Source organism: Rhinichthys klamathensis, unplaced genomic scaffold (assembly GCF_029890125.1).
Source record: "Rhinichthys klamathensis goyatoka isolate OS25496 unplaced genomic scaffold, OSU_Roscu_1.1 h1tg000176l_1, whole genome shotgun sequence".
Taxonomy (NCBI): Eukaryota; Metazoa; Chordata; class Actinopteri; order Cypriniformes; family Leuciscidae; genus Rhinichthys; species Rhinichthys klamathensis.
Genome location: NW_026606705.1, coordinates 10,644,029 through 10,667,192, shown reverse-complemented (window position 1 = coordinate 10,667,192; position 23,164 = coordinate 10,644,029). Strand labels below are relative to the sequence as shown.

Below are 23,164 nucleotides of genomic sequence, written 5' to 3'. Positions count from 1 at the left end.
GCACGGTTATGCTTGTACTATGATAAACTCATTTGGCTGAATACCATCGCAATACGCTCAGTGAAAACTCTATTACAAGATGGTGGATGAGTTGAGTAAAATGCTGATTACAAATTGATTTCATCCAGTACTCAAACGTGTTTATATTAATAGTATGATCTAATTAAATATTCACTGTTTCCCCCAATTTTTATGTTGGCTCTGTATTTTTATGCTTATTAGAGCATCACATTGTTAGCTTAGCAACATGCTAATGTAACAATTTATTAGAATCAATTCCAATTGTGATTACGGAAACAATACTTTTTGAATAGTGCGTGACGTTGCTGCCTATGTAGAATGTTTCAAATTAGACACGTGTGAAGTCCCAGGATGGTTAAGACACAGCCTATGTAGACAGTAGACTGCATGGCAGATTGCTATGTTTTGGAACAGAGTTATACCTATACTGTGGCCTAATTAGAGCACAGAAATGTTTCTTTACGGTGGTTTAAAGACTGAACAGAAAAGGGGGCTATCAGAGTCTCTTGGGAATTGAACATGGGAGAGAAGTAGATTGAGATGACAGAGATAGAGAGGGCAAAAGCGACAGCAAGGGAGATGGATGGGAGAGGAAGGATGAGAAGGTTGTGTTGTCATGGTAACACAGAGGTGCCCTTAAAAAACCCATCCCTCATTTGTTGTCATTTTCTTGCTGAGTGTTCATATTGTGAATTGCATTCCCCATCCCCCATTGTTTTTCGATGAGAATTATCTAATAGAATTATGTTTGCATCACAAAATGCTTGACAGTTATTCATTCTGCTTTTACTACCAGTACAAAATCAAATCATATCTAAATAGAAATAGATTCTGAAAGGGTAATGTTATAGATCATTTAGCATACAAATAAAAGTGATTACATATAGCCAATACTGGGGCTAATTGTGACACTTTGAGTCACAAGAGCTATATCTCAGTATTGCTAAGGTTTTGCAAAGTATATTTTAATAAATATTTTCATTCATTCATTCATTCATTCATTCATTCATTCATTCATTCATTCATTCATTCATTCATTCATTCATTCATTCATTCATTCATTCATTCATTTAATCATTCATTCATTCATTCATTCATCTATTCATTCATTCATTCATTCATTCATTCTAAAATTCCAGTTTGAATTTGTCATGGTTCAAATCAAGAAATTTGTCAAAAGGTTTATTTTTATTTTATTTTTATTATTATTAATTGTTTACAACATAATTAGTAGGTAGGTAGGTAGGTAGGTGTTCATTCATTCATTCATTCATTCATTCATTCATTCATTCATTCATTCATTCATTCATTCATTCATTCATTCATTCATTCATTCATTCATTCATTCATTCTAAAATTCCAGGTTGAAATTGTCATGGTTCAAATCGAGAAATTTGTCAAAGGTGTTTTTGTTTGTTTGTTTTTGTACTATTAATTGTATGCAACATAAATGGTTGGTATGTAGGTAGTTATGCATTCATTCATTCATTCATTCATTCATTCATTCATTCATTCATTCATTCATTCATTCATTCATTCATTCATTCATTCATTCATTCATTCATTCATTCATTCATGTTGGCAGCCAAACCATGTTGGCTGCCCTTGACTTCTATTTTATAGACAAAACTAAACAGACTCAAATGATTATCCTTTATGTTCCACAGAAAGAAAGTCATTCAGGTTTGGAATGACATGAGTAAATGATGGCATTTTCGGTTGAACTAAAAACAATAACATTTGTAAAGAGTTAACGCCTAATTTATGCACGAGGCTCTCATTGAATTAACCTTTTACTTCAAATACAATTCATTAGAACTATAGTTCATAAAACATATTTAAAGAAAAAAAAAAAGCGTTGTCCTTAATTCATGGGACCTAGGCTTTAAAGCTGTTTTGTTAAATTATACTTTAATTGCCCTATTGTATTTTACCATAGTTCTTGCATAGATCCGTTTTATTTAACTGTTAGATCATGCTAGACACGTAAAACCAGGCTGCTCATTACAATGGGTGGCTAATACAAAAATCCGATTTATTTCCCGCAATATTTAACGCAAGTAATATTAGCAACATTGTTAATAAATACATTTCTGCACAAAATGGCAACAATTTAGGTTTAGGGTCCAGTTCTCACTTGTTTATTAGCATGCATATTGCTAAGATATTGGCTGTTTACTTATAAAGCACATATTAATGCCTTATTCTGCATGATCATATTCTACATCCCTCAATCCCACCAATACCTAAACTTAACAAATACCTTACTTACTATTAATAATTAGCAGTTTATTGAGTCAAAAGTCGTATAATAATTAGTAAATAGTGGGAATTGGACTGTAATCTAAAGTGTGACCACCAGAACACATTATTTCCTCACTGGTAGTAGCTGCAAGGTAAATTACTATAAAGGTGGTGGTGCTGTATTGACAAGCTTGTAGTTGTGGCTGCAGTGTAAGACACGGTGCTATGTACAGACGTGTGTGTGTGTGTGTGTGTGCTAGTATTTGTGCTTGAGAAGTTGAGTATATGCATTCACTTTTACGGTTCTTTGTGTGTCGGCATTATGCTATTGATCTTATGTCTGTAGAGGTGTGAAATCTCTCCTGAAGGCAGATAAGGGTGCAGAGTCTGACACTGCGGATTAGTACTACAGAATACTAGCATCTCTCTCTCTCTCTCTCTCTCTCTCTCTCTCTCTCTCTCTCTCTCTCTCTCTCTCTCTCTCTCTCTCTCTCTCTCTCTCTCTCTCTCTCTCTCTCTCTCTCTCTCTCTCTCTCTCTCTCTCTCTCTCTCTCTCTCTCTCTCTCTCTCTCTCTCACTCTGATACACACACACATGTACACAGATTTATCTGAAACACAAATGCACCTTTATCTTGCTTAGTGTAGGCAGTGGTTGCAGGAATGAAGAGTTGAGGCAGGATTTAAGCACAGCAGCAACTTTTAATAATAAAAAGCAAAACACTAAACAACTAACGAGAATGGACAAAGAACAACTGAAACTGAGGACTATATATACTTAGGATAACTGAGGAAGGAAACGAGAGATGGGGCTAATCGATCAAAGAATGAATAACTATGACAGCAAATGAAAACATACTTCAAAACCATGACGACCAAGAAAATAGACAGGAAAAACAGGAAACAATGAGAAACAAACTAAAAGTCCATTCGATCATGCATCCTTGTGTTCTCGTACGACGTCATCATCAACCGTCGAAGTTCAATTCCAATCCTCAAGAACTCAAGTACAGAGGACACATGAAAGTACCCGGATTTGTTCTTGATATCGAGAACGCATCGAATGCAGACTTGAGAGAATCTAACCATTAGAAATCCCAGAAGACGCTGCGGGCGGACGACGTACGGAAGCCTGTAAGCTATAAACTTTCCGTTTTTTTTACTTAAGAGATTCCCGCTGCAAGCTTGCAAATACGCGACGGCTCGTGGAAGTAAACATGAGTCGTTTTGATTCGCTTAAATTTAATAAAGTGATAAAGACCAGGAAAAAGCTTGCGTTATTTTAATCGGCATATTTAATCTTAACATTGACAAAGCATAAGTAACATTTACACTAGACATTCTACTAACTATGAGTAACTTTGCAACTACATGTCAGCTATCTCTCATTAATTTGCAAGCAAATGTCAACTAACTCTCAGAGGGTTATGGCTAGTAGAATAAGTTGACATACTTGCAAAGTTGCTTATAGTCAGTACAATGTCTGTTGGGGAGCATCCAAATAAAGTGTTAGAAGATATTAAGCAGACAGTCTACTAATATTCTAATGACTGGTACTTGACATGTAGTTGCAAAATTACTTATAGTTAGTAGAATGTCTAAAGTGGACTATCGAAATAAAATATCACCAGTGAATTTTAAGCTATATTTCGAAAATTGGAGTCAGAAAGCCACTGCTGTGCTTTGCTATTCACACTTCACCACCAATATGTCATCCGGGAGAAATTGCCTAACCAGCAGAATCAGATATTCTCAATCTTTTTGGCATTAGACTTGTATCAGAATGTCCTGTGCTTGCACATGCTCAAAGTGTTACTGTTATAGCTTTGTTCACACATAAAATGACCAAGTCCCAGCGCTGACAAATGATCAGAGCTGAGACTGCTGACATTTTGATGCATAGGCTTATACAGATATGCTGATAAAATTACAACAGTATATCTGTAAGTGCCCATTAGTTAGTGATTATATGCATTACCATTAAATATAAATGCATTTAATTTTTCTAATGTCATGTATTTATGAATACAGTCAGCTGGCTGTTGAACAAGTTTAGTTAGTATAGTGCTTTACTCCAGGTGTTCATTGACGCACATTAGTCAGCTTGCTAGAACTTCATTTCATGGCCAATGCCACTCAGGATTAGGACATTACTGACTGATCATGTTCACAACTCTTTCTAGAGAATTCCTGTCTTCTCTTAGAGTAATTGGTTTTCACAAGTGCTCCAGAGACTTCCACGAAGGCCAGGGCATCTGTCTTAGAGTAGAAATCAAACACTGTTTATCTTTTTTTTCTCTCTCAGCATTGCAGATAATCTTTAACATGCGATGCATTAGTTTGAACTTCCGCTTACTATAATCACTCAGAGAAACCCATGCTAATGAAAGATGGGTATTCATGAGAAATGGGTCCATATCTCAGCCTACCATTTTATAAATAGAACTAATCCGAATCCCCTCTGCAAAACTTTCTGACAGACTTTCCAAGCAGCGACACAGAGGAAAGTTTGATGTGTTTACGTGCACTCACGTCCCTGAACTGCTGATGTTTCAAAATAACGAATAAGGTGGATTAGCAAATTTGATGACATGGGTGCTGAGAACAGGGGAAATAGATATTATCATGTGTTCCCTCTCCTATCTTGATTACAGTGTTTTCTGATTTTTTTTTAAACCAGCCTGAGATTAATATTTTGAGAAGTGGGCACAGTAAAGCCCCTTTTGAATCATCTTTAGTCATTTTTGGTATGTGTGTAATTTTCACTTTTTTCCCCCTCAGATCCACCCACAAAACAGACTGATAGATGAAGTCTATTGTTAGATCAAAATTTCAGACTTTATTTAAAAAAAATAATAATAATAATAATACAAGTAATTGTGCAGTCTTTTAGAATATTTAGTGATATGAAATATAATTATATATTTCTCATTCTAGCAAATATTTCTATTTTTGTCACATTTTGAAATCTCTCCCAATGATTTTTAGATATAAACCCCCCAAATCTATAATTAATATAAGTATACATATAAATCATCACTAAAAGTATAAGTATATACCAAGTTATGTCATGAAACTCAAGATGGCGCAGGCTGATGGGTCCTTGATGCAACCTGATGACATTTACATTGCTTACTACTTGGCACAAGCTGATTGGTTCCTATCGCATCTGCAGCACGAGCTTGCTGCTCAACATTTATATAGCTGGTTAGCATTTGCAGGGAAAGTTCCTCTGAAACCCTCCACCTTCCCCAGCTCCACCTGTATAGATCTGCTACAGGTAATGTTATGCTATTTGTGCAACATATCAGTGTTTGTATTAGCAGTAGCAAGTCCCTGTACTTTATACTGCAGCAGCAGAAATAATCTACAACAACAGCAATAATGCTGGGACGTGGATGCTTTAAAAAAAAGATCTTGTAATTATGGCAATTCCAACAAGCTACGTGGGAACATCTATTAGGAATTCCAATGTGGTCACAGGTGTGTGCATCTATTGCTATTTTACAACGGCTTTCTATCCTTTAAGAACTATCCTGACTGACAAGGCTGAAATGCTCAGCTAAATGCTTTGAGCCATGATCCACTGTCAGCAAAGTCAGCTCCCTCAGAGGGTGTCTGAGTGCTGATAATCTGGCTTTAGTGACTCTAGACACGATCTCTCAGAGGCTGATGGTTCCATAGATAACTACTACAGCACCTCTTCTGTGTGATTGCCTCTTTATGCTAATGAATGTATGCCTAACTTCCCAATGAGACCTTTGATTATCCTGTCTTATGCTGATGGCCTCATAAATATACATGTATCCTTGAGACACAAATCAATGCAAATGAGAAACAATGTCAAGCACCAAAATATGAACAGATATGTGACAGAAAGCAGCTAAGATCAGTTGAGCCTTTTCTAGTGGGTGCCCTTTGATTTCAATATTACATTATCAACATCTTGCTTAGTGTATGCTAGATTAGCCGGCTAACTTGTCGGATTTCTAATTGGAAGCTATAATCAAAACAAACTGACAAAGTGTTTAATTTCACACATTTTTAGCATTGATGAATTACTGGTATATTTTAGGATTTCTAATTAGAAAACAAATGGAATACCCCAAAAAGTTATTTCAGCCAGGGGAATCACATAGGGGTCTAGTTGGGGTAGGATTTTAATGTTATCGTAGAATTTCTGTTTAACACCCACCTCTATCACCTTTCTTGTGTAGTTTATGTAGGCCTGTCTTGTTTGGATATGTATGATATGTCATTTTCTGCTGGGATAGTGAGAAAGTGAGCTTGGACAGAGTGCTGATCCAGCTGTCAAGTCTGATTTGCCTGGGCTGAGTTGATAGGGAGGAGTGTCATTGCTATACCTCCATCCTTTACGGCTGCAGTGGTTTCGGAATGATCTCTCTCACCGGCGCCGCTTAGTGAAGTGATCGGGAACGGACCTGACAGCTGGTTAATGGGTGGATTTGCAGCAGGACTGCATTCGTTACACGCTTTCTTGTCTCTTTGTCTTATGCTCTCACCCTCTTTCATGACCCTGCTCTGTTACGGACTTGTTTTTCCATGGTGTTCTTTCCACACCTTAGGGCTATGGCGATCAGTGTTTTTTTGTGATCCCAGCAATCGAATTTGTCTCTGTTTCCTCTCTCTCTCTCTTTGTCATCTCATTGCGTTTCAACTATTCTGTCATTTCTTTTCCTTTCCTTTCCAAGAGCTCTAAAAAATGAATAGCACTGATGGTCAGAGATATCTGCTCTGTGAAACAGTGGCACCAATCTTGATTTATACACCATCATATTTCAAAGCACATGGAGTGTATGAAAAAAAAAAAATACATTGGAAATGGTGGCATCCTTTTTGAAAACCCATCGTGTGTCCAAGGCCACGACTGCTATTTCATCCCTTGGTTTCAATAAAGGTGTAATGCTCGAATACAGCCTGATTTGTTGCAACAAGTCTTTCTTTTAAGGTTGAAATTTACTTATGAAGAGAGGGTCCATTGTTGTACATCTGCACCAATATAACGCTCTGTGTAAAAGGATGAATATTAAAGGCAGGTTATGAACTACCTAGGAGGGTCGAAGGCAGTAGAGTTCCCAGCTCATAGCTTTTTCTGAAAAGAAACTCAGGCCCTATTCAGAACTTAATATTCCCCAGACATATCTCTCCTTTCTAACCTAGTCTGAGACTAATGTAGATTGCTAAGATAAGATGGCTTTCTGGTGTTATTCAAACTTCTCTCAGGGAGTTTGAATCCGTAACATGTGACTGATTGCATCAGCTCACTCTGTCTTATCAGAACGTTTTGAAACGGCAGGACTTGAATGACCTCTAATCTGAGCTCACCCAGGAAAAAGACAAGACCACTGACAGCTGATGGAAACACAAAAGGAGACTAGCTGGTGAAATCCAGCTTCAGATATCAGTTAGAGTCTTGAATTTACTTTTAAACCATTCTAGAAAGAATCCAAAGATTGTTTGTACAAATGAGTACTCTTACCCTCAGCTTATAAAGTAATATTGGGACTACAAATGGAATCTTATCAAGTCAGAGTTGCTGTCTGGTTATACCGTAATGCCCTAATCTTGCGATGAAGAAATGTAAAATTTGAATCTAGTTTAGCAGCCAAATCCAAAGTTCCTAAACCAATTTCACTTTTCATGTTGTGGCTTTTATGGGTATATCACTCCCCTTCTGGAACATTTAAAGTGGAATCTGTGAAAGGCTGGAGCATGCAGCACAAATCTGTCAATCTTAATAAAAACAAAACAAAAAAGACAAATAAGAGCATTTAATTTCCTCGCAAAATAAAGTCATTTATCATCTTATTTTTAACTGAAATGTGCTTTAGATGCCACAGTCTATTAGACAATGATTAGAGGCAGAGAGAACCGAATGATTGGAGAAGATGACAGTGGCTAATATGCCCCTAATGGCAGGAATTGTGCGTAAATGGCACGTTGCATGCCGCACTCTGTCATTTCAGCTAAATAAGCCGTGTGATTGACTGGCCACTGCCTATGGTGTTTCACTGCCTATGGCCCGAGACAATGGGATTAGCTCCAGTATCCTCTTGACCCTACATAGGACAAGCAATTTGGAAAATAGATGGATAGATTGAAGGTGGCAGGCAAAGCCAAACTGTTCTGACCACATTGGTACTCAAAATCGAACAATTTTCGGCCAAACAGCTCCCAGGGTATGTCCTTTTTCAAGGGACACAAGCTGGGAAAATAATCTCAAGAATGTGTGTAGCTATATCAAAGTTTTGGCTGTGTAAATGTCTAGACAAAATTCTCATGTACTACACTACAAGTTCTTCTTGTCCTGCAAGGTCAAATCACAGTTTGACTGTCTTATCTACGCTTTCACTTCCACACATTTTTTTATCAAATGTTTATTCAAAATTAATGTTGGAGTGAGTGAAGCAGTTTTTAATGCCCAAACCATATAATGTAGTTATATGGTTTATAACCCAACTGGAGATGCACAGCTTCAAGACTTTTATTCATGGTGAGGTAATTGCTTTGGTTGTTGTATACAGTGTATTGGCATATATTGGCATATTTTAAGAGTTTTGCATGAATGACAAGTCGAAGACTGGAAAATTGGTTTGTCTCAGCATGTCATGATATTTAGTAATCTGTAGTCAGTCTTGTTATTGATTTAATTTCACGCTGTCATCTCTTACTGTGGGTATTTTTCTGTGATTGTCATAATGTTGCTTTATCTGACATCGTTTCTCATCTCTTTCTTTTCAGATCGAAATGTTAGAGCACAAATATGGGGGCCACCTCATCTCACGGCGCGCCGCTTGCAAGATTCAGACAGCCTTTCGCCAGTATCAGCTCAGCAAAAACTTTGAGAAGATCCGAAACTCCCTCCTTGAAAGTCGTTTGCCACGCCGTATCTCCCTGCGGAAAGTGCGGGTGCAAAATACAGAGGGTATCTCAGCTGAACGGGCGCTGGCTGAAGGCTGTAATTTAGCAAGTATCCCCCTTGTCCGGTCCCCATCCCTGCCCACCACAGTAGGTGGCTCCCTCACTGATCTTGAAGATTCTTTCAATGAGCAAGTCCAGTCTCTTGCCAAATCCATTGATGATGCACTTAGCAACTGGAGCATGAAGACCATGTGTTCACTCCAAGAAGGTGGCACCTACCAGTTTAGCTCAGAGGCATTTAGTACAGCTGGTGACAAATCTGGGTTGGCAGGGACAGTCAGAGAAGGTGGCCTCACAGACCCTGCCACATTCCATAGCGGAACAGGCCTAGTAGACAACTCTGAGAATATGGCCCGGAGTGCCAGCAAGCTGATGATGGCCTTCCGGGATGTAACAGTTCAAATTGATAGCCAGAACTTTCGCATGTCCTCTTCCGTTATGGAGTCCTCCACTTCTGTTTCTCTTGGTAATTGTGTCCAGCAGGGGGCCATAATTACTGAGAGTCCACAGCAACCTCTGTTTAATTATGCAAATGAACAACCTCAACAAGGACAGCCACCACCATCTCCCCAGGATCCAGCTCCTCCACCTCCAGAGTTGGATGTTGAGGACATACCAGATGGCGACTTCCCAGCCCCACCACCAAGTGAGGAGGAACTTGGGGAGGATCTACCACCTCTGGTGCTGGACAAACAGGAACTTCCAGAACCAGCAATTCCAGCACAGACAGCAATAACCTCTGAAACCTTGTCTCCACCAGAGGTTGCAGAGAAACCAGTCACCCCAATTGTAGAAGTTTTGGAAGCTAAACGTATTGAGTCAGATACAGCGGACAACAGCTCAGAGCAGATGAGTAGCAGCAGTACATCCACGTCGGCCCGGTCAACTTCAGAGGTCTCGTCCAAAGAAGCTTTACAGGCCATGATTCTTAGCTTGCCCAGATACCACTGCGAAAACCCAACCAGTTGCAAATCTCCTACCCTCTCCACTGACGTCATGCGAAAACGCCTATATCGTATTGGTCTCAACCTCTTCAACATGTGAGTACCATGAGAACCTTTTATCTACAATCATAAGGGCCCTTGACTCTTTATATCACATTTGCTTAAAGTGACTAATGCCAGAAATGTTAGGCTATAAAACCATTTTCTCTCTCCATGTATCAAGTTGTCCTCTCCTGTCATTAATATAGCTTCTTTTCAAAACTCACTACACCCCAGTCTTTCTTTCTCTCACTTCCCTGTCTCACTCCTGTCATCCAATTCTGTCTCCAGCTGTGGCTAACAACCCCTCCCTGATGCCTGTCACCTTGGGTTTGTCTGACCCTATTAATAGCACTGCTTTTATTCAAAGTGCTGTCTCACTCCCTTTTCCCTAATCTCATCTAACTCCATTGAAAACATGAAGACATTTTATAAGTTAGACTTTGTCTGATAATGTTATAGCACACTACAATAACTAAACTATGGGGTTTATTCGGGTTATAGTTTTTTTGTGTGCATAAGGAAGAGATATATAAGGAAAATGACGAGCAAATGTGTGGAAAAATATTTAGCGACCAAGCACGGTAGGTGTAGGCACATATTTTTTTAATAAGTTTTCTACCTCTGTTTTCACCATTTCTGGTCTTGCACTCTCTTCTAATGAGCTAATGAGTTGAATCAGGTGTGTCAGATGAGGGAGACAAACAAATTGTATTGTGGTTGGGGGTCCAACAAGTTTGGGAAACACTGCTTTATACAGTAGGTATCATTGTCATAATGTCCCAAGAATACCACCTAAATATTGACCACCAACTATTCAAAAGTTATAAAATGTAATTGCTGCTTGCAGCTATGTTTAATATTCTATTATTTTACTATTTATAGCAAAGATCTTTATAGCAGGGTAAGATCTCATCTCTATCCTGTTTCCTGCATTCCTTGCTGTTATACCTAATTATATATAGCAATTATCTCCATTCTGTATGTATTTTTCGATCCAAATAACTTCTGGCTAATTTCCTCAAGCTCATTTCACCGAAACCTAATTTTAACATGTTTTGTACAGATTTTTATTTTTTAACACAGGACCAGTTTGTTTTTTTATTCATACATAATGGATTTTATAAGGATTAGATAACATCAAGATTATGTCAGCTTACTAGCAAGGAACATAATTTCTAAAATTCATGCATGACAGCAATATGGCAATCTCCCTCAAGGCATTCAGATATTATTTTGCTGCAGTGCCAGAAATCAGATGCTATACAATAAGTGTCTGATTAGAAATTATAAAGAGTAAATTCAAGTAAAATGGTACAGTTTCTAAGATGAATGTGATATGTAAACACAATATATATATATATATATATATATATATATATATATATATATATATATATATATATATATATATATATATATATTGTGTGTGAATATTTTCACAACAATTCTTAAATAAATATAAATTAATTTAACATGTATTTAATTTGTGTATTTTTTGTATCAAATTGAGTTTTTAATTAGTTTATATAGCTGTTTACTATTGTTTTTATTGTTTTTCTTCATTATCTACTAATTTGAGTATTCAAAAGAGATGTCTCACTTTCTTTTTCTATTTAACTCTTGTATTAATTTCAGTAATATTAACATGCAGTGCAACTGTCTGGTCTTGTAACTGCCATATCTTCCACATACACCATTCCAACAAGGACATCTGTAATTCAAAGCTGGAGAAATGCAGTTCCACTTTACAAATCTTATTGGCTTTATTTCTGCAGTGTCACATCGCTGCCAATTAAAATTCTGCTCCCGCATGTGTATTCTCTATGTTCAGCCAGGAGTGACTGAGGCAGAGTTTGATAAGAGTGCTCTGTACGCAAAACATCACAGAGGAGCATGAATCTGAAAGGTTGAATCAGGACTGTACTGGACTATGTGCAGTGCTTAAAGTGGAAAAAATAAAGTGCCGGTACTCACCAAATGGGGTGGGGCTTTGTTGGTGGTGAGGGGGGGAGGGGATTATGGGGGGATTGGTTGTCTCCCTCTGTAGTTTTGGTTTGCACATTTTGGGGTTGAAGTTTTAACTGTTTAACAGGGTCCCAGGGCATATGCTCCCTCGTGAGGTCTATTTATTTGTTTGTTTTTTGCAAAATGGTCTTTTGCAAAATGTTCCAAACATGCAAATTGGTTGATAACACAACTGCAATAAAGTAGCCATATAGTTAACAATCACTTGTTTACAAAGTGCAATAGGAAGTCAAACTATATTGACTTAAAATTGTATTATACTGAACATGTTAATTTCCTGTCATCTCTTGGAATATCTGAAAGCAGATATTTCCTAATATCTGTCATTATTAGCGGAACACATTTTACACATGGGGAAAACCAATTGTTTAGTCAATAAGAAGGTCCATATTTTAAAGCTCTTTCTAACTTGTGCTCAGCCTTAAAAGTAACATAGGTCTTGTAATTGTTTAACTAGCGTTTGTTACAATAAGGATTTAATTACAAGTAAGATTATTGTTGGCTCCTCATCACTATGCTTAGGCCAATGTTAACTTTTTTCTTTCTTTTTTTATCTATAGCATTTTTTATGAAAAATAGCAACCTACGCATTCAGAAACTATAGCTACAACATGCCACAGTTGTAATATAAATCTTTAGTAAAAAATCTATTCTCTTAACAGATTATCTATTATAAATTCTACAACTAATCAAAATTTACCACAATAAATTCAATAGAAAAAGCTTTCTAATTTATGTTGGTCCATGATGATGTTTTCCCTTTTTTATCAGTCTTTTTAGGCTGTTTTAGATCATGTTTGACTTTCTCTGTATCGCTTTACTACATTCTCAATAAAATTCAAATGGGTTGCACATTTTATCATCAGCGTCATGATAGGAATAGCTCGCAGAAGTCTTATCATTCTCTTGGAGCGCGCTGGTGAACGCACCTTCGGTGAGTCGCACCCCACTCATGCAAAATTAAACAATTTGTCTTCAGTCACAGTCATATTGCGCAGATAATTGATCCGTTTAGTTCGTACAGCTTATAAAAGCCCAGAACGCGTGATGTGTACAATGAATTAATAGCCTGAAAAAGTGAGGGTACGCTTCTGATTAAAATATATAATTAAAATAGATGCATACCGGTCCACTTCAAGCACTGACTATGTGTCATAAATGTAAAACATTATGGTCAAAAACGTATTCTACTCAAATGCAGATGTGAATGCTGACATATTGTATGCTTGCGGTCCCTTTGCACATGGTATCAGCAAACCTTAGCACATAGTTACAGTATAAACATGTTGACAGTTTATAGGAATGTGATTCAGCAAGAGTATTCTCTCTCGACCCCTCAAGGTTGTGTAGTTTGTGTGGGACGTCGACTCAAGGACATGTGAGCCCGGAGTAGCATGAACATCCAAACTATAACACATACATCACTACTTGTTGCCAGAGAGTGCCTTTTACCAAAGCTCTGGAGGATGCAACCCCACTGGTAGAATGAGCCTTAAGTCCTAGAGGCGAAGCTTGTCCACGTGCCTCGAAGGCTAGGGCAATGGCATTCCTCACCCAATGTGACATTGTTTGCTTGGTGCCGCTGTCCCCTCCGGTTGCAGCCCCCATAGCAAATGAAAAGTTGTTCTGAATTATGCCACTGGCTAGTGCAGTGGACGTAAGTCTGGAGAGCACGAACTGGAAACAGTAAATGGAGTTTCTTCTGCTCTGGCATAGTGGACGGCGGAGGACAGAAGGCTTCAATAATGACTGGATGCACAGTAGAAAATGAAACTTTAGGAAGGTGGAAGCCAAAAAGCCAGTCACCAAACTTCACCAATCCAGGGGCAAAGTCTAAGCAGGATGGCTAGATTGGCAGAGCCTGCAAATTCCTAGTCTTTAGTGAAGTAATAGGCATGAGAAAAAACATCTTTAGAGTCAGAAGCTTGACAGGCGCTGACTCTAGTGGCTCAAAAGGGGTCTCGACCAGCCCCTCAAGGACTATGGCTAGGTCCTATGAAGGGACCTTCACTTTGATGGGAGGCCTCAGCCGCCTAGCTCCACAAAAGAAGCGGGCGATCAGATGGTGTTTGCCCATCGGAGCCCTGTCGATCAGAACGTGGCAAGCCGATATGGTGGCGACCAATACCCTGAGAGTAGCGGGAGATGTGCCTGTTGACAAATTTTCCTGCAGAAACTCCAGCACTGAAACAATCTGGCAGTGAAATGGGTCTACACGGCTCGCAGTGCACTACCTTTCAAAGACACAACATTTAAGGGCATAAAATGTTCTAGTGGATTGGGCCCTGGCACTCAGAATAGTCTGGTACTCAGAATACATCAACTGGAAGCCCAGCATCTCTTAGTTGGTCCCCTTCAGGGGCTAAACGTGAAGTTTCCAAAGCTCAGGCCCCTGAAATATTGTCCCCTGGGCCTGAGACAGAAGGTCCCTCCTGATTGGAATCGCCCAAGACGAGCCATTGAGGAAGAATATTAGATCTGAGAACCAAACTCTGGTCGGCCAACGAGGCGCTATCAATAAAAGGGAAGACCCTTGTTGACAGACCTTGGCCAGGACTCACGGGAGCAGTGCGATAGGTGGAAAGATAAAGACGCATTCTTAGCCATGTATGGGCCATGGCATCCAGACTCAGGGGGGCTGGGTGATTCAGAGAGAAGTAGAGGGGGCATTGTGCTGTTTCCTGTGAAGAAAAGAGGCCCACCTCTGGCTACCTCAGGGTGGAGTTCAACATTCAAATGTCCAGGAATGTAAATAGCCCTGAGGGATAGGAACTCGTCCTGAGCCCAAAGCAGAACCTGCTGCGCTAGCCTGTTCAGATGCCACGAACGCATGTAGGTGACCACTGTAGTATTGTCCACCCGCACTAGGCCATGGTAGCCCCTTAGCTGCTGGAGGAAGTACTTCAGGGCTAGAAATCCAGCCATCAATTTTAGGCAATTGATGTACCATTCGAGATCGAGACCTCTCTGGATCTCCTGGGCTGAATGGCCATCTAAGACCACACCCCAATCTGTACGGAAAGCGTCTGTTGTTAGCATCTTGTGAAAACAACACAAGCCTAGATTGGGCCCCATGGTGAGGAACCGAGGTCTGAGCCACATAGAAAGGGTACAAAGCCTTCGGCGCATAGACCTTTGCCTCTGGGGAAAGCCAAGGGCCCTAAGCTCTAAGCCACAACGGAAACAGTCTTATGTGTAGAAAGCCCAAAGATATCACCGTGTAGCGGGGATGGAACAACAGTGTTGTGAGGATGTTGGGAAGGAGCTACTTGATGTATTATTATGCAACCTGTCCCGAGGGGGCACACCACCATGGACTTGGGTGTAAAAGCCTCAGGACTTTTTCTTAGCGGAGATGATGGTCCTTAAATCTGGCCTGCTCACACACCTCGCCACACTCTGCTTGGGCCTCCCTCCGCTTAGGAGCCGGACTGGGTTGGAGCTGGGTGGCCTACAGCCACTCCCCTTGAGCACAGCGGGGAAGATATTAAACGAAGGCCTCCTCATGCCTCTTCGCCTCCCGGAACAGTGCGATAGGAAAGACAGGAGCATCAAGTAGGAACACTTTGTCCCTGTCCTTGATGCCCATGAGGTTTAGCCACAGATGTCTCTCTATGGCAAGCAAAGCCGTTATAGAATGGCCGATAGCACGGGCTATCTTGCTTAGTCTGCATGGCTTGGTGGGGAGTACTGGCTTATTCAATGACGTTGAGCTCCCAGGGGAGAGATAGCCCGCGAGCATCTCTTCCACCTGAGGCATATAACCACGTGCCCATGCGCTCACAATAGTCGAATAAGTCGACATCGAGAACACAAAGACACCTCAGGCTGGAATATGGTTTCCCTCATGAACAATTTAACTCATGGAGGTCCTCGAAGAAGGTGAGAGACTGTTGCTCTGGCCCCTCCCCTTGGCCACTGGACAGAAATCTGTCTTCTAATTTTGACCGCTTGCGGGTCTCTTGTTCTTGTGGCCAGTCTAGCTGTAACCTGGCCACTGCACGAGTCACCACCTCGATCAAGGGAGGAGCGCTCAGAGGCAGCTCTCTTGAAATCCATCTTGCCAGAAACAAGAGACGCAGTATCCTCTTTCCGATCTGAAGAAGCCTCGGGGCATGCTTCAGAAGTGGGTGCGAAGACTTCCCGATCTGGAGTGAGAACAAGAGAAAGGGAAGGACCCGTCTCCCGCCCCTAAGTCAGATCGACTCGCGAGCCCCACAATCTTAATGTGGGGGCTTGCAGTGCTCACACTCGCCATGCTCGAAGGCAAGGGCAGCATGCTCTTCCCCCAAGCACTCAAAGCAGAACTGAGAGGTAAGACTTGAACCAGTGGAGTGCGGTTCCTGAGATGCCCTTCATCTTTAGGATTGACAGGAGGATCTGGTGGTTAAGGCGAGACACTACAGGTGAATAGGGTAAAAATTGTAACTTACAGATATCACCATGAGCCTTTACCAGTTGATTACTCACATGAATAGGAGAAAAAAATGTATTGCAAGTTCCCTTTCGAGGGAACTCGCGATGCGTCATCGACGCTTTGGGAACGCCCCCAGCGTGAATGCGTCTGAGCATCAATGTCAACTAGTCCAATGGAAAGAATGAGCGTCACGGGCGGGTGACGTCATGACCAGGAAGGGATAAAAGCACATCCGGTGCAAACCGGCATTAGCTTCTGTGTCTCAGCAAGCGATCTGTGTTACTCTGTCTCTGTCTATTTATTGTTGTCTGTTCGATATTATTGGGAAGAGTTATGGCGAAACAACTTTACAAACTCTGTGCTTCTCCCTGCCCGCGTTATTTAACGGGTGGGGACACACACAAGCTTTGTGTAGTTTTTTTGGGAGTGGAGCATGCGGTGTCAGCCTTCGAGGGGGCTGATTGCCAGCATTGCGAGATGCTTCCGCTCCGCATGCTCCGCTCTCGCCTGACGCTTTCCGAGGAAAGTGGCCAGGCTCGCGATCCTCAGGGTGCAGGACCCACGTCTGCCGAGGCAGCGCGGAGAATGCATTCCTGTGGATCGCGAATAGGATCTCCTTACGGGGTTGGAGACGGGTCCGCGGATCTTATCTCCTCCCTTTCTACGAGGGATCCAGTGCTCTCTCGCCGGTCTCGGAAGCCTGGGGAGAGATATCAGTGCTTCAGTGCTCTACCTCCGAGGAGGTAGATGTGCTGGGCATTGAAAGTGACACAATCATGGGGGAAGTGGATTTGCCATCTCTTCCCCAGCGTATGAGAAATATATATAGCCTATATATATATATGATAGTTTATATATTATATATAAAATAAAGTGAATATATATATATATATATAAATAATAATAATAAGCTGGTGGAGGTGTTTACTAGGGCTGTAGATAAATTAAATATTTAATGGCCAGCAGAAATAAGGGGGCACTCGTCCTTAAAATAAATTGAACGAGTTTCCTTCCCTCTATTTTTCCACCTCATCACGGGGCCTTCCATTTTTCCCGATCTGCACAGCGAGCTGTCTAGATCATGGAAAAAGCCTTACTCATCTTTTAGCCCCACAGTCATGTATATTCAGATATTTGGGGGTTAAGAGAGTATGGCTATGGGGCAATAGCCTGGGTAGAACCGACACTTGCGAGCTATCTGTCTCCCGGTTCAGTATCGTCCCTGAAGGCGTCGGCTTCTCTCACTAAACCATTAAAGAAAACTATTTTTTAATCTAGTGGGAAAAGCATATATGACAGTGGGTCTAGCATGAGCCTGCTTGCACACTATAGCAGTGCTGCAAGCATATCAGGCTGACCTGCTGTGGTATTTGGACAGAAGTGAGGGAGTTTGGCCCGATGGGGTTTGAGAACTCCGTCGGGCCACAGATTTATCTCTCAGGGATGGCAGCCCTTGTGGTCACTGAGAGACACCTCTGGCTCAATTTGATGGGAATCATGGAGAAAGATACAAGATAATCTCTCCCTCGCTATGTCCAACCCCCTGGGGCTGCTGGGCGTGAGCAGCTCCAGCCGGCTAGTTTCTCATACACAACACAGCAGCCAAAGCCTTCAAAGCAGAAGCCGGATCCGAGGACCGTTCTTCATGCTGAGAAGGCTGCGGCTCAAAAGAAAAGGTCTGGCGCCACCGGCGTCAGACCGGTGAGGGCAGCCCCAACCGGGGTGGAATGGTGTTCACCTCATTATACGGTGCCCTTTCCATCTCGGTGCCCTCAGGGGACCGTTCTGCCAACCCCGCCACCCTTGGTGCTTCGGGGCACAGCGTTCTCCAGCAAGCTTCTGGCGCAGTGTCAACTCGACATTGCGTCGGACTCGCGCCCTCTGAGGGGGGTTCGAAAACAGTCAGTGCGGGTGGTTCCTGCCAGTATGCTTCAGGTCCCCGAACTGGCTGTCTTTATTACACCAGAGGCCAGCCTCGAGGGGCTGGTTCCCTTGGTAGATTTTCTGGCAGCGCGGAAGCTACTGCCAAATATATCTCTATGGGTAATGGTAATCTCTCTGGTAACGGAGCAAGAGGTAAAGGCCCTGTTAGCAAAGAAAGCTATAGAGCAGGTGTACTCACCCGACATTGAGTCGGGTCTTTACAGTCATTATCTCATTGTTCCAAAAAAGGATGGAGAGCTGCGTCACATACTAGATCTTCGTCTGTTGGAGTGTTTGGTGCTGGAACTCAAGTCCAAGATGCTGACACTCAAACAGATCGTGACTCAAATCAGATCCGAGGACTGGTTTGTCACGATAGATCTAAAAGACGTATACTTCCATATCTCCATCCTCCCTCAGCACAGGAGGTTCCTGAGGTTTTCTTTGGGGCAAAGAACACCAGTATCAGGCACTTCCTTTCGGTCTAGCTCTATCACCCCGCACATTCACGAAGTGTGTAGACGCAGCTCTGGCCCCGCCAGGCTGCAGTGTATACGCATTCTGAATTGCATAGATGACTGGCTGATTCTAGCGAAATCAGAACAGTTAGCGGTTCGGCACCGAGGTGTCGTTCTCGCTCATATGCGGATGTTGGGGTTGAGGCTCAATGCCAAGAAGAGTGTGCTTTCTCCAGTACAGAGAACCACTTTCCTTGGTGTGTTATGGGATTCAGTGACGATGCGGGCCACTCTGTCGCCCGTTCGTGTAGCTGCTATCCTAACAGCCACAGAAGAGCTGAGGCTAGGCCAGTCACGCACTGTAAAACAGTTTGAGAGACTGTTGGGTCTTGTGGCAGCAGCGTCCAACGGGATACCTTTTGGCCTGCTGTACATGAGACCTTTACAGTGGTGGCTCAGGACCAGAGGGTTCTCCCCGAGGGGAAACTCACTTCGTATGATCAAGATGACGCGGCGGGGCCTTCGTGCCTTGGTTATATGGAGGAAATACTGGTTCTTAGCCCAGGGTCCGGTGTTGGGAGCTCTTTGCCATCGAGTTGTGATCTCGACAGATGCTTCCCTCACCGGCTGGGGAGCGGTATTGGAAGGCCGCTCAGCTCAGGGCTTGGGAGGAGTTATCATCTCGCTTGGCACATGAATTGCCTAGAGATGATGGTCGTCTTCAATGCGTTGAGACATCTCCTCCCAGACCTGAGGGGCCATCATGTGTTGTTCTGAAACAGTGACTGTTAGGCCTCAGGGCAGCAGCGTTCAATGTGATACCCTTTGACCTGCTGTACGTGAGACCTTTACAGTGGTGGCTCAGGACCAGAGGGTTCTCCCTGAGGGGAAACCCACTCCGTACGATCAAGATCACGCGGCAGTATCCCCGCGCCTTGGTTATATGGAGGAAACTCTGGTTCTTGACCCACAGACAACATGTTGGTGGCCTATTATTTTGCTCCCTCAGGAAATTACGCTGTCTGAGGGCAGTGTATATTCCAGGGGGGCCAGAATATTGGAGCAGACACCCTGTCGAGGCAGGGGCTGAGGCCAGGGGACTCCACCCCGAGGTGGTGGAGCAAATATGGGAGTTTATGGCCAGGCAGAAGTGGATTTGTTCTCGTCTCAGCATACGACGCACTGTCCACTCTGGTTATCCCTCACTCAACCAGTTCCCTCGGGGCTGGTTGCTATGGTGCAGACGTGGCTGAGGCTACGTCTGTACGCATTTCCCCCTGTTGCTCTGCTCCCAGGAGTTCTGGAGTGATTCCGCCAGGATGGAATAAGCCTATTTAGTAGCACCACCCTGGCCGAGCTAAATTTGGTTTGCGGACCTAATTTTTCTCCTCGAGGTCCCGATCAGGAGAGACCTTCTGTCTCAGGCAGGGGATGCAATATTGCACCCCCGGCAGGGAATTTGGAAACTGTGGGTTTGGCCTCTGAGGGGGCCCAACTCATAGAGAGTGGTCTCTCAACCGAGGTTGTTGAGACCATTCTAAGCTCCAGAGCTCCCGCTACAAGGAAACTATATTCACTATTTCGAGAGTTTTTCACTTCTTGGTGTTACCAGCATCAGTGGGATCCGGTTAACTGTTCAGTAATCACAGTATTCGAGTTTCTGCAAGAACGCTTTGTATCAGGTCTATGTCCTTCCACGCTTAAGGTATACGTGGCGGCCATTGCGGCTTTCCACGCCCTGGTGGGTAGTACATTTTTGGGTCGAGACCCCCTGATCACTCGTTTCCTTCATGGCACTTTGAGGCTGAGGCCTGCAACTTGCACTAGGGTGCTGGCTTGGGACCTTGCAATAGTTCTAGAAGGCCTATCTGGGGCTGCCTTCGAGCCCTTAGATTTGGTCTCAGAGAAGTTCCTTTCTTTTAAGACTATTTTCTGCTAGCTATTTCGTCCCTATAAGAGTCAGACCTTCAGGCCCTTTCGGTCCCCACCTGCCTTGAGTGCACCGGGGATGGCCAAGGCAATCTTACCCGAAACATGGATATGTTCCAAAGGTGCCTACCATTATTCCGAGGCCTATTGTGCTGCAGGTTTCTGTCCTCCTCCTTTGCGGACCAGGAAAGGCTGAACCTCTTGTGTCCAGTGCGAGCACTGGATACTTATGTTCATCGGACATCTTCAATGAGGAAGTCCGACCAGTTATTTATTTGCTTTGGATCACCTAAGAAGGGTCTTCCTGCTTTTAAACAGACGGTTAGTAAGTGGATAGTTGAGGCTATTTCACTTGCATACGAGTACTCTGACCAGCTGTGTAAACCTTTGGCGGTCAGAGCTCACTCTACGAGGGGTATGGCCTCTAAAGCCTTATTATTTGGAGTTTCTCTTCAAGACGTGTGTGATGCGGCAGGCTGGTCCTCACCGCTCACATTCGTCAGGTTTTACAGTTTGGACCTGGATGCTGCCCCAGGTTCTCAGGTGCTTAGTGCTTAGTTTCAACAGACTGACACTCAGGTACTTGGAATTCTGGCGTTTTGGGTATTCTCGTTCCCAAAGCGTCGATGACGCATCGCGAGTTCCCTCGAAAGGGAACGTCTCAGGTTACGACTGTAACCATAGTTCCCTGAGAAAGGGAACGAGACGATGCGTCCCCTTGCCATACTTCCTGCATCCCTGTGATCGGCTTGCTTCGACATTTTTGAAGCTAATGCCGGTTTGCACCGGATGTGCTTTTATCCCTTCCTGGTCATGACGTCACCCGCCCGTGACGCTCATTCTTTCCATTGGACCAGTTGACATTGATGCTCAGACGCATTCACGCTGGGGGCGTTCCCAAAGCGTCGATGACGCATCGTCTCGTTCCCTTTTCTCAGGGAACTATGGTTACAGTCGTAACCTGAGACGTTTTCTGTAATTGTATGTTTAAATATGCTAATCAGGCTATATCTAATTAAATATGCGCTAATTTGCATATATTTTGAAGTGACGAATCTGACCATTGGAAAAAAACAAGTTTCAAAATTATGTTTGCATTTTGTTGATATATTCAATGAAAAGACATTACCAGAGGGGATTATGAATATCTCCTTTTGGTACCCTGTAAATCAGAAAATACTGCCAATAGCCTTAAATTGATTTCCACCCTATTTTTAGGCATACAATGTCATATAAATCACGCCAAGCATGATATATCAACAAATCCCTCTGGACAAACCTTCACAATATAGTTAGGGATTCGACTGTAAAGTTTGGTGTATGTAGGTGCTACAGAAGTGGAAAATCGTCACTAGGAGTGTAAGAAAAAAAATCATTTTGAGAAAACAGCCTTTAAAGATTTTTATGGCAAAATTCCACTAATTTCTATTGAAAGCCATGAATTACAGACAAAATATGCTTTAGGTCCAAGTAAACTCCATATATCACACGGTTAACATCCAAAACTCATTATTGCTTCATCCATCACTGATCATAACATCCAAAACAACACATGAAAACATGAAAACAACACATCAACAGTCCATCACACAGGTGAAAATGTATCTGCCTGAGGGACTCACAACCACTTTTGGATCCCACAATTACAGATTTGTTTAGTAATATACAGTAATTATATTATACAAAAACTGAAATGTGTTGTGTAATGTAATTGTTTTGTATATATAGTGTGTAAAGTATAGTATATATGTGATGTATGTATATAATGTAGCGCGTCACGTGACGATTCTGAACGAATCATGTTGTCATTGCCATCAGCCAATGAGATTGTGCATTTCAAGTTAAATCGAAATTTACTTTCATGATTGGTTGCTGATAAACAGGAAATTACCATATTTGGATCCGACAGCATTGCAAAGGAGAGAGAGAGCTTTCCAATGGTATATGTGATGACAGGGTGCAGACAGCGATCGCGGATCAGCGTGATGATTTAGAACGCCAACTTTTGATGAATTTAAGCTAAATCTACACACGCAAACAGACAAAGTGTAGTAAAATAAAGACCTAAATGTGGATTTTGGACTTTTTTTCAGCACAAGTCTGAACGAAGACATGTTATTGAAGACAAATAGCCCAAAATCTCAAAATTGACCAGTGAAAAAAAAAAAATCAATGTTTTTGCCTGCCGTGTCTCACCTTAACTGTGTCAAAGGCACCAGA

The 23,164-nt window shown here is 42.2% G+C and overlaps 1 protein-coding gene across 3 annotated transcripts in view; it reads left to right on the top strand.

Moving 5' to 3' along the window:
* iqsec3a (IQ motif and Sec7 domain ArfGEF 3a) overlaps positions 1-23,164 on the top strand; it is a 156,874-nt gene that overhangs the window by 74,996 nt on the left and 58,714 nt on the right. For all 3 annotated transcript variants that reach the window (XM_056260415.1, XM_056260417.1, XM_056260416.1), the window contains one exon: positions 9,027-10,246. In XM_056260415.1, the coding sequence (XP_056116390.1) occupies positions 9,027-10,246 (1,220 nt within the window). The remainder of the gene's footprint in view (positions 1-9,026; positions 10,247-23,164) is intronic.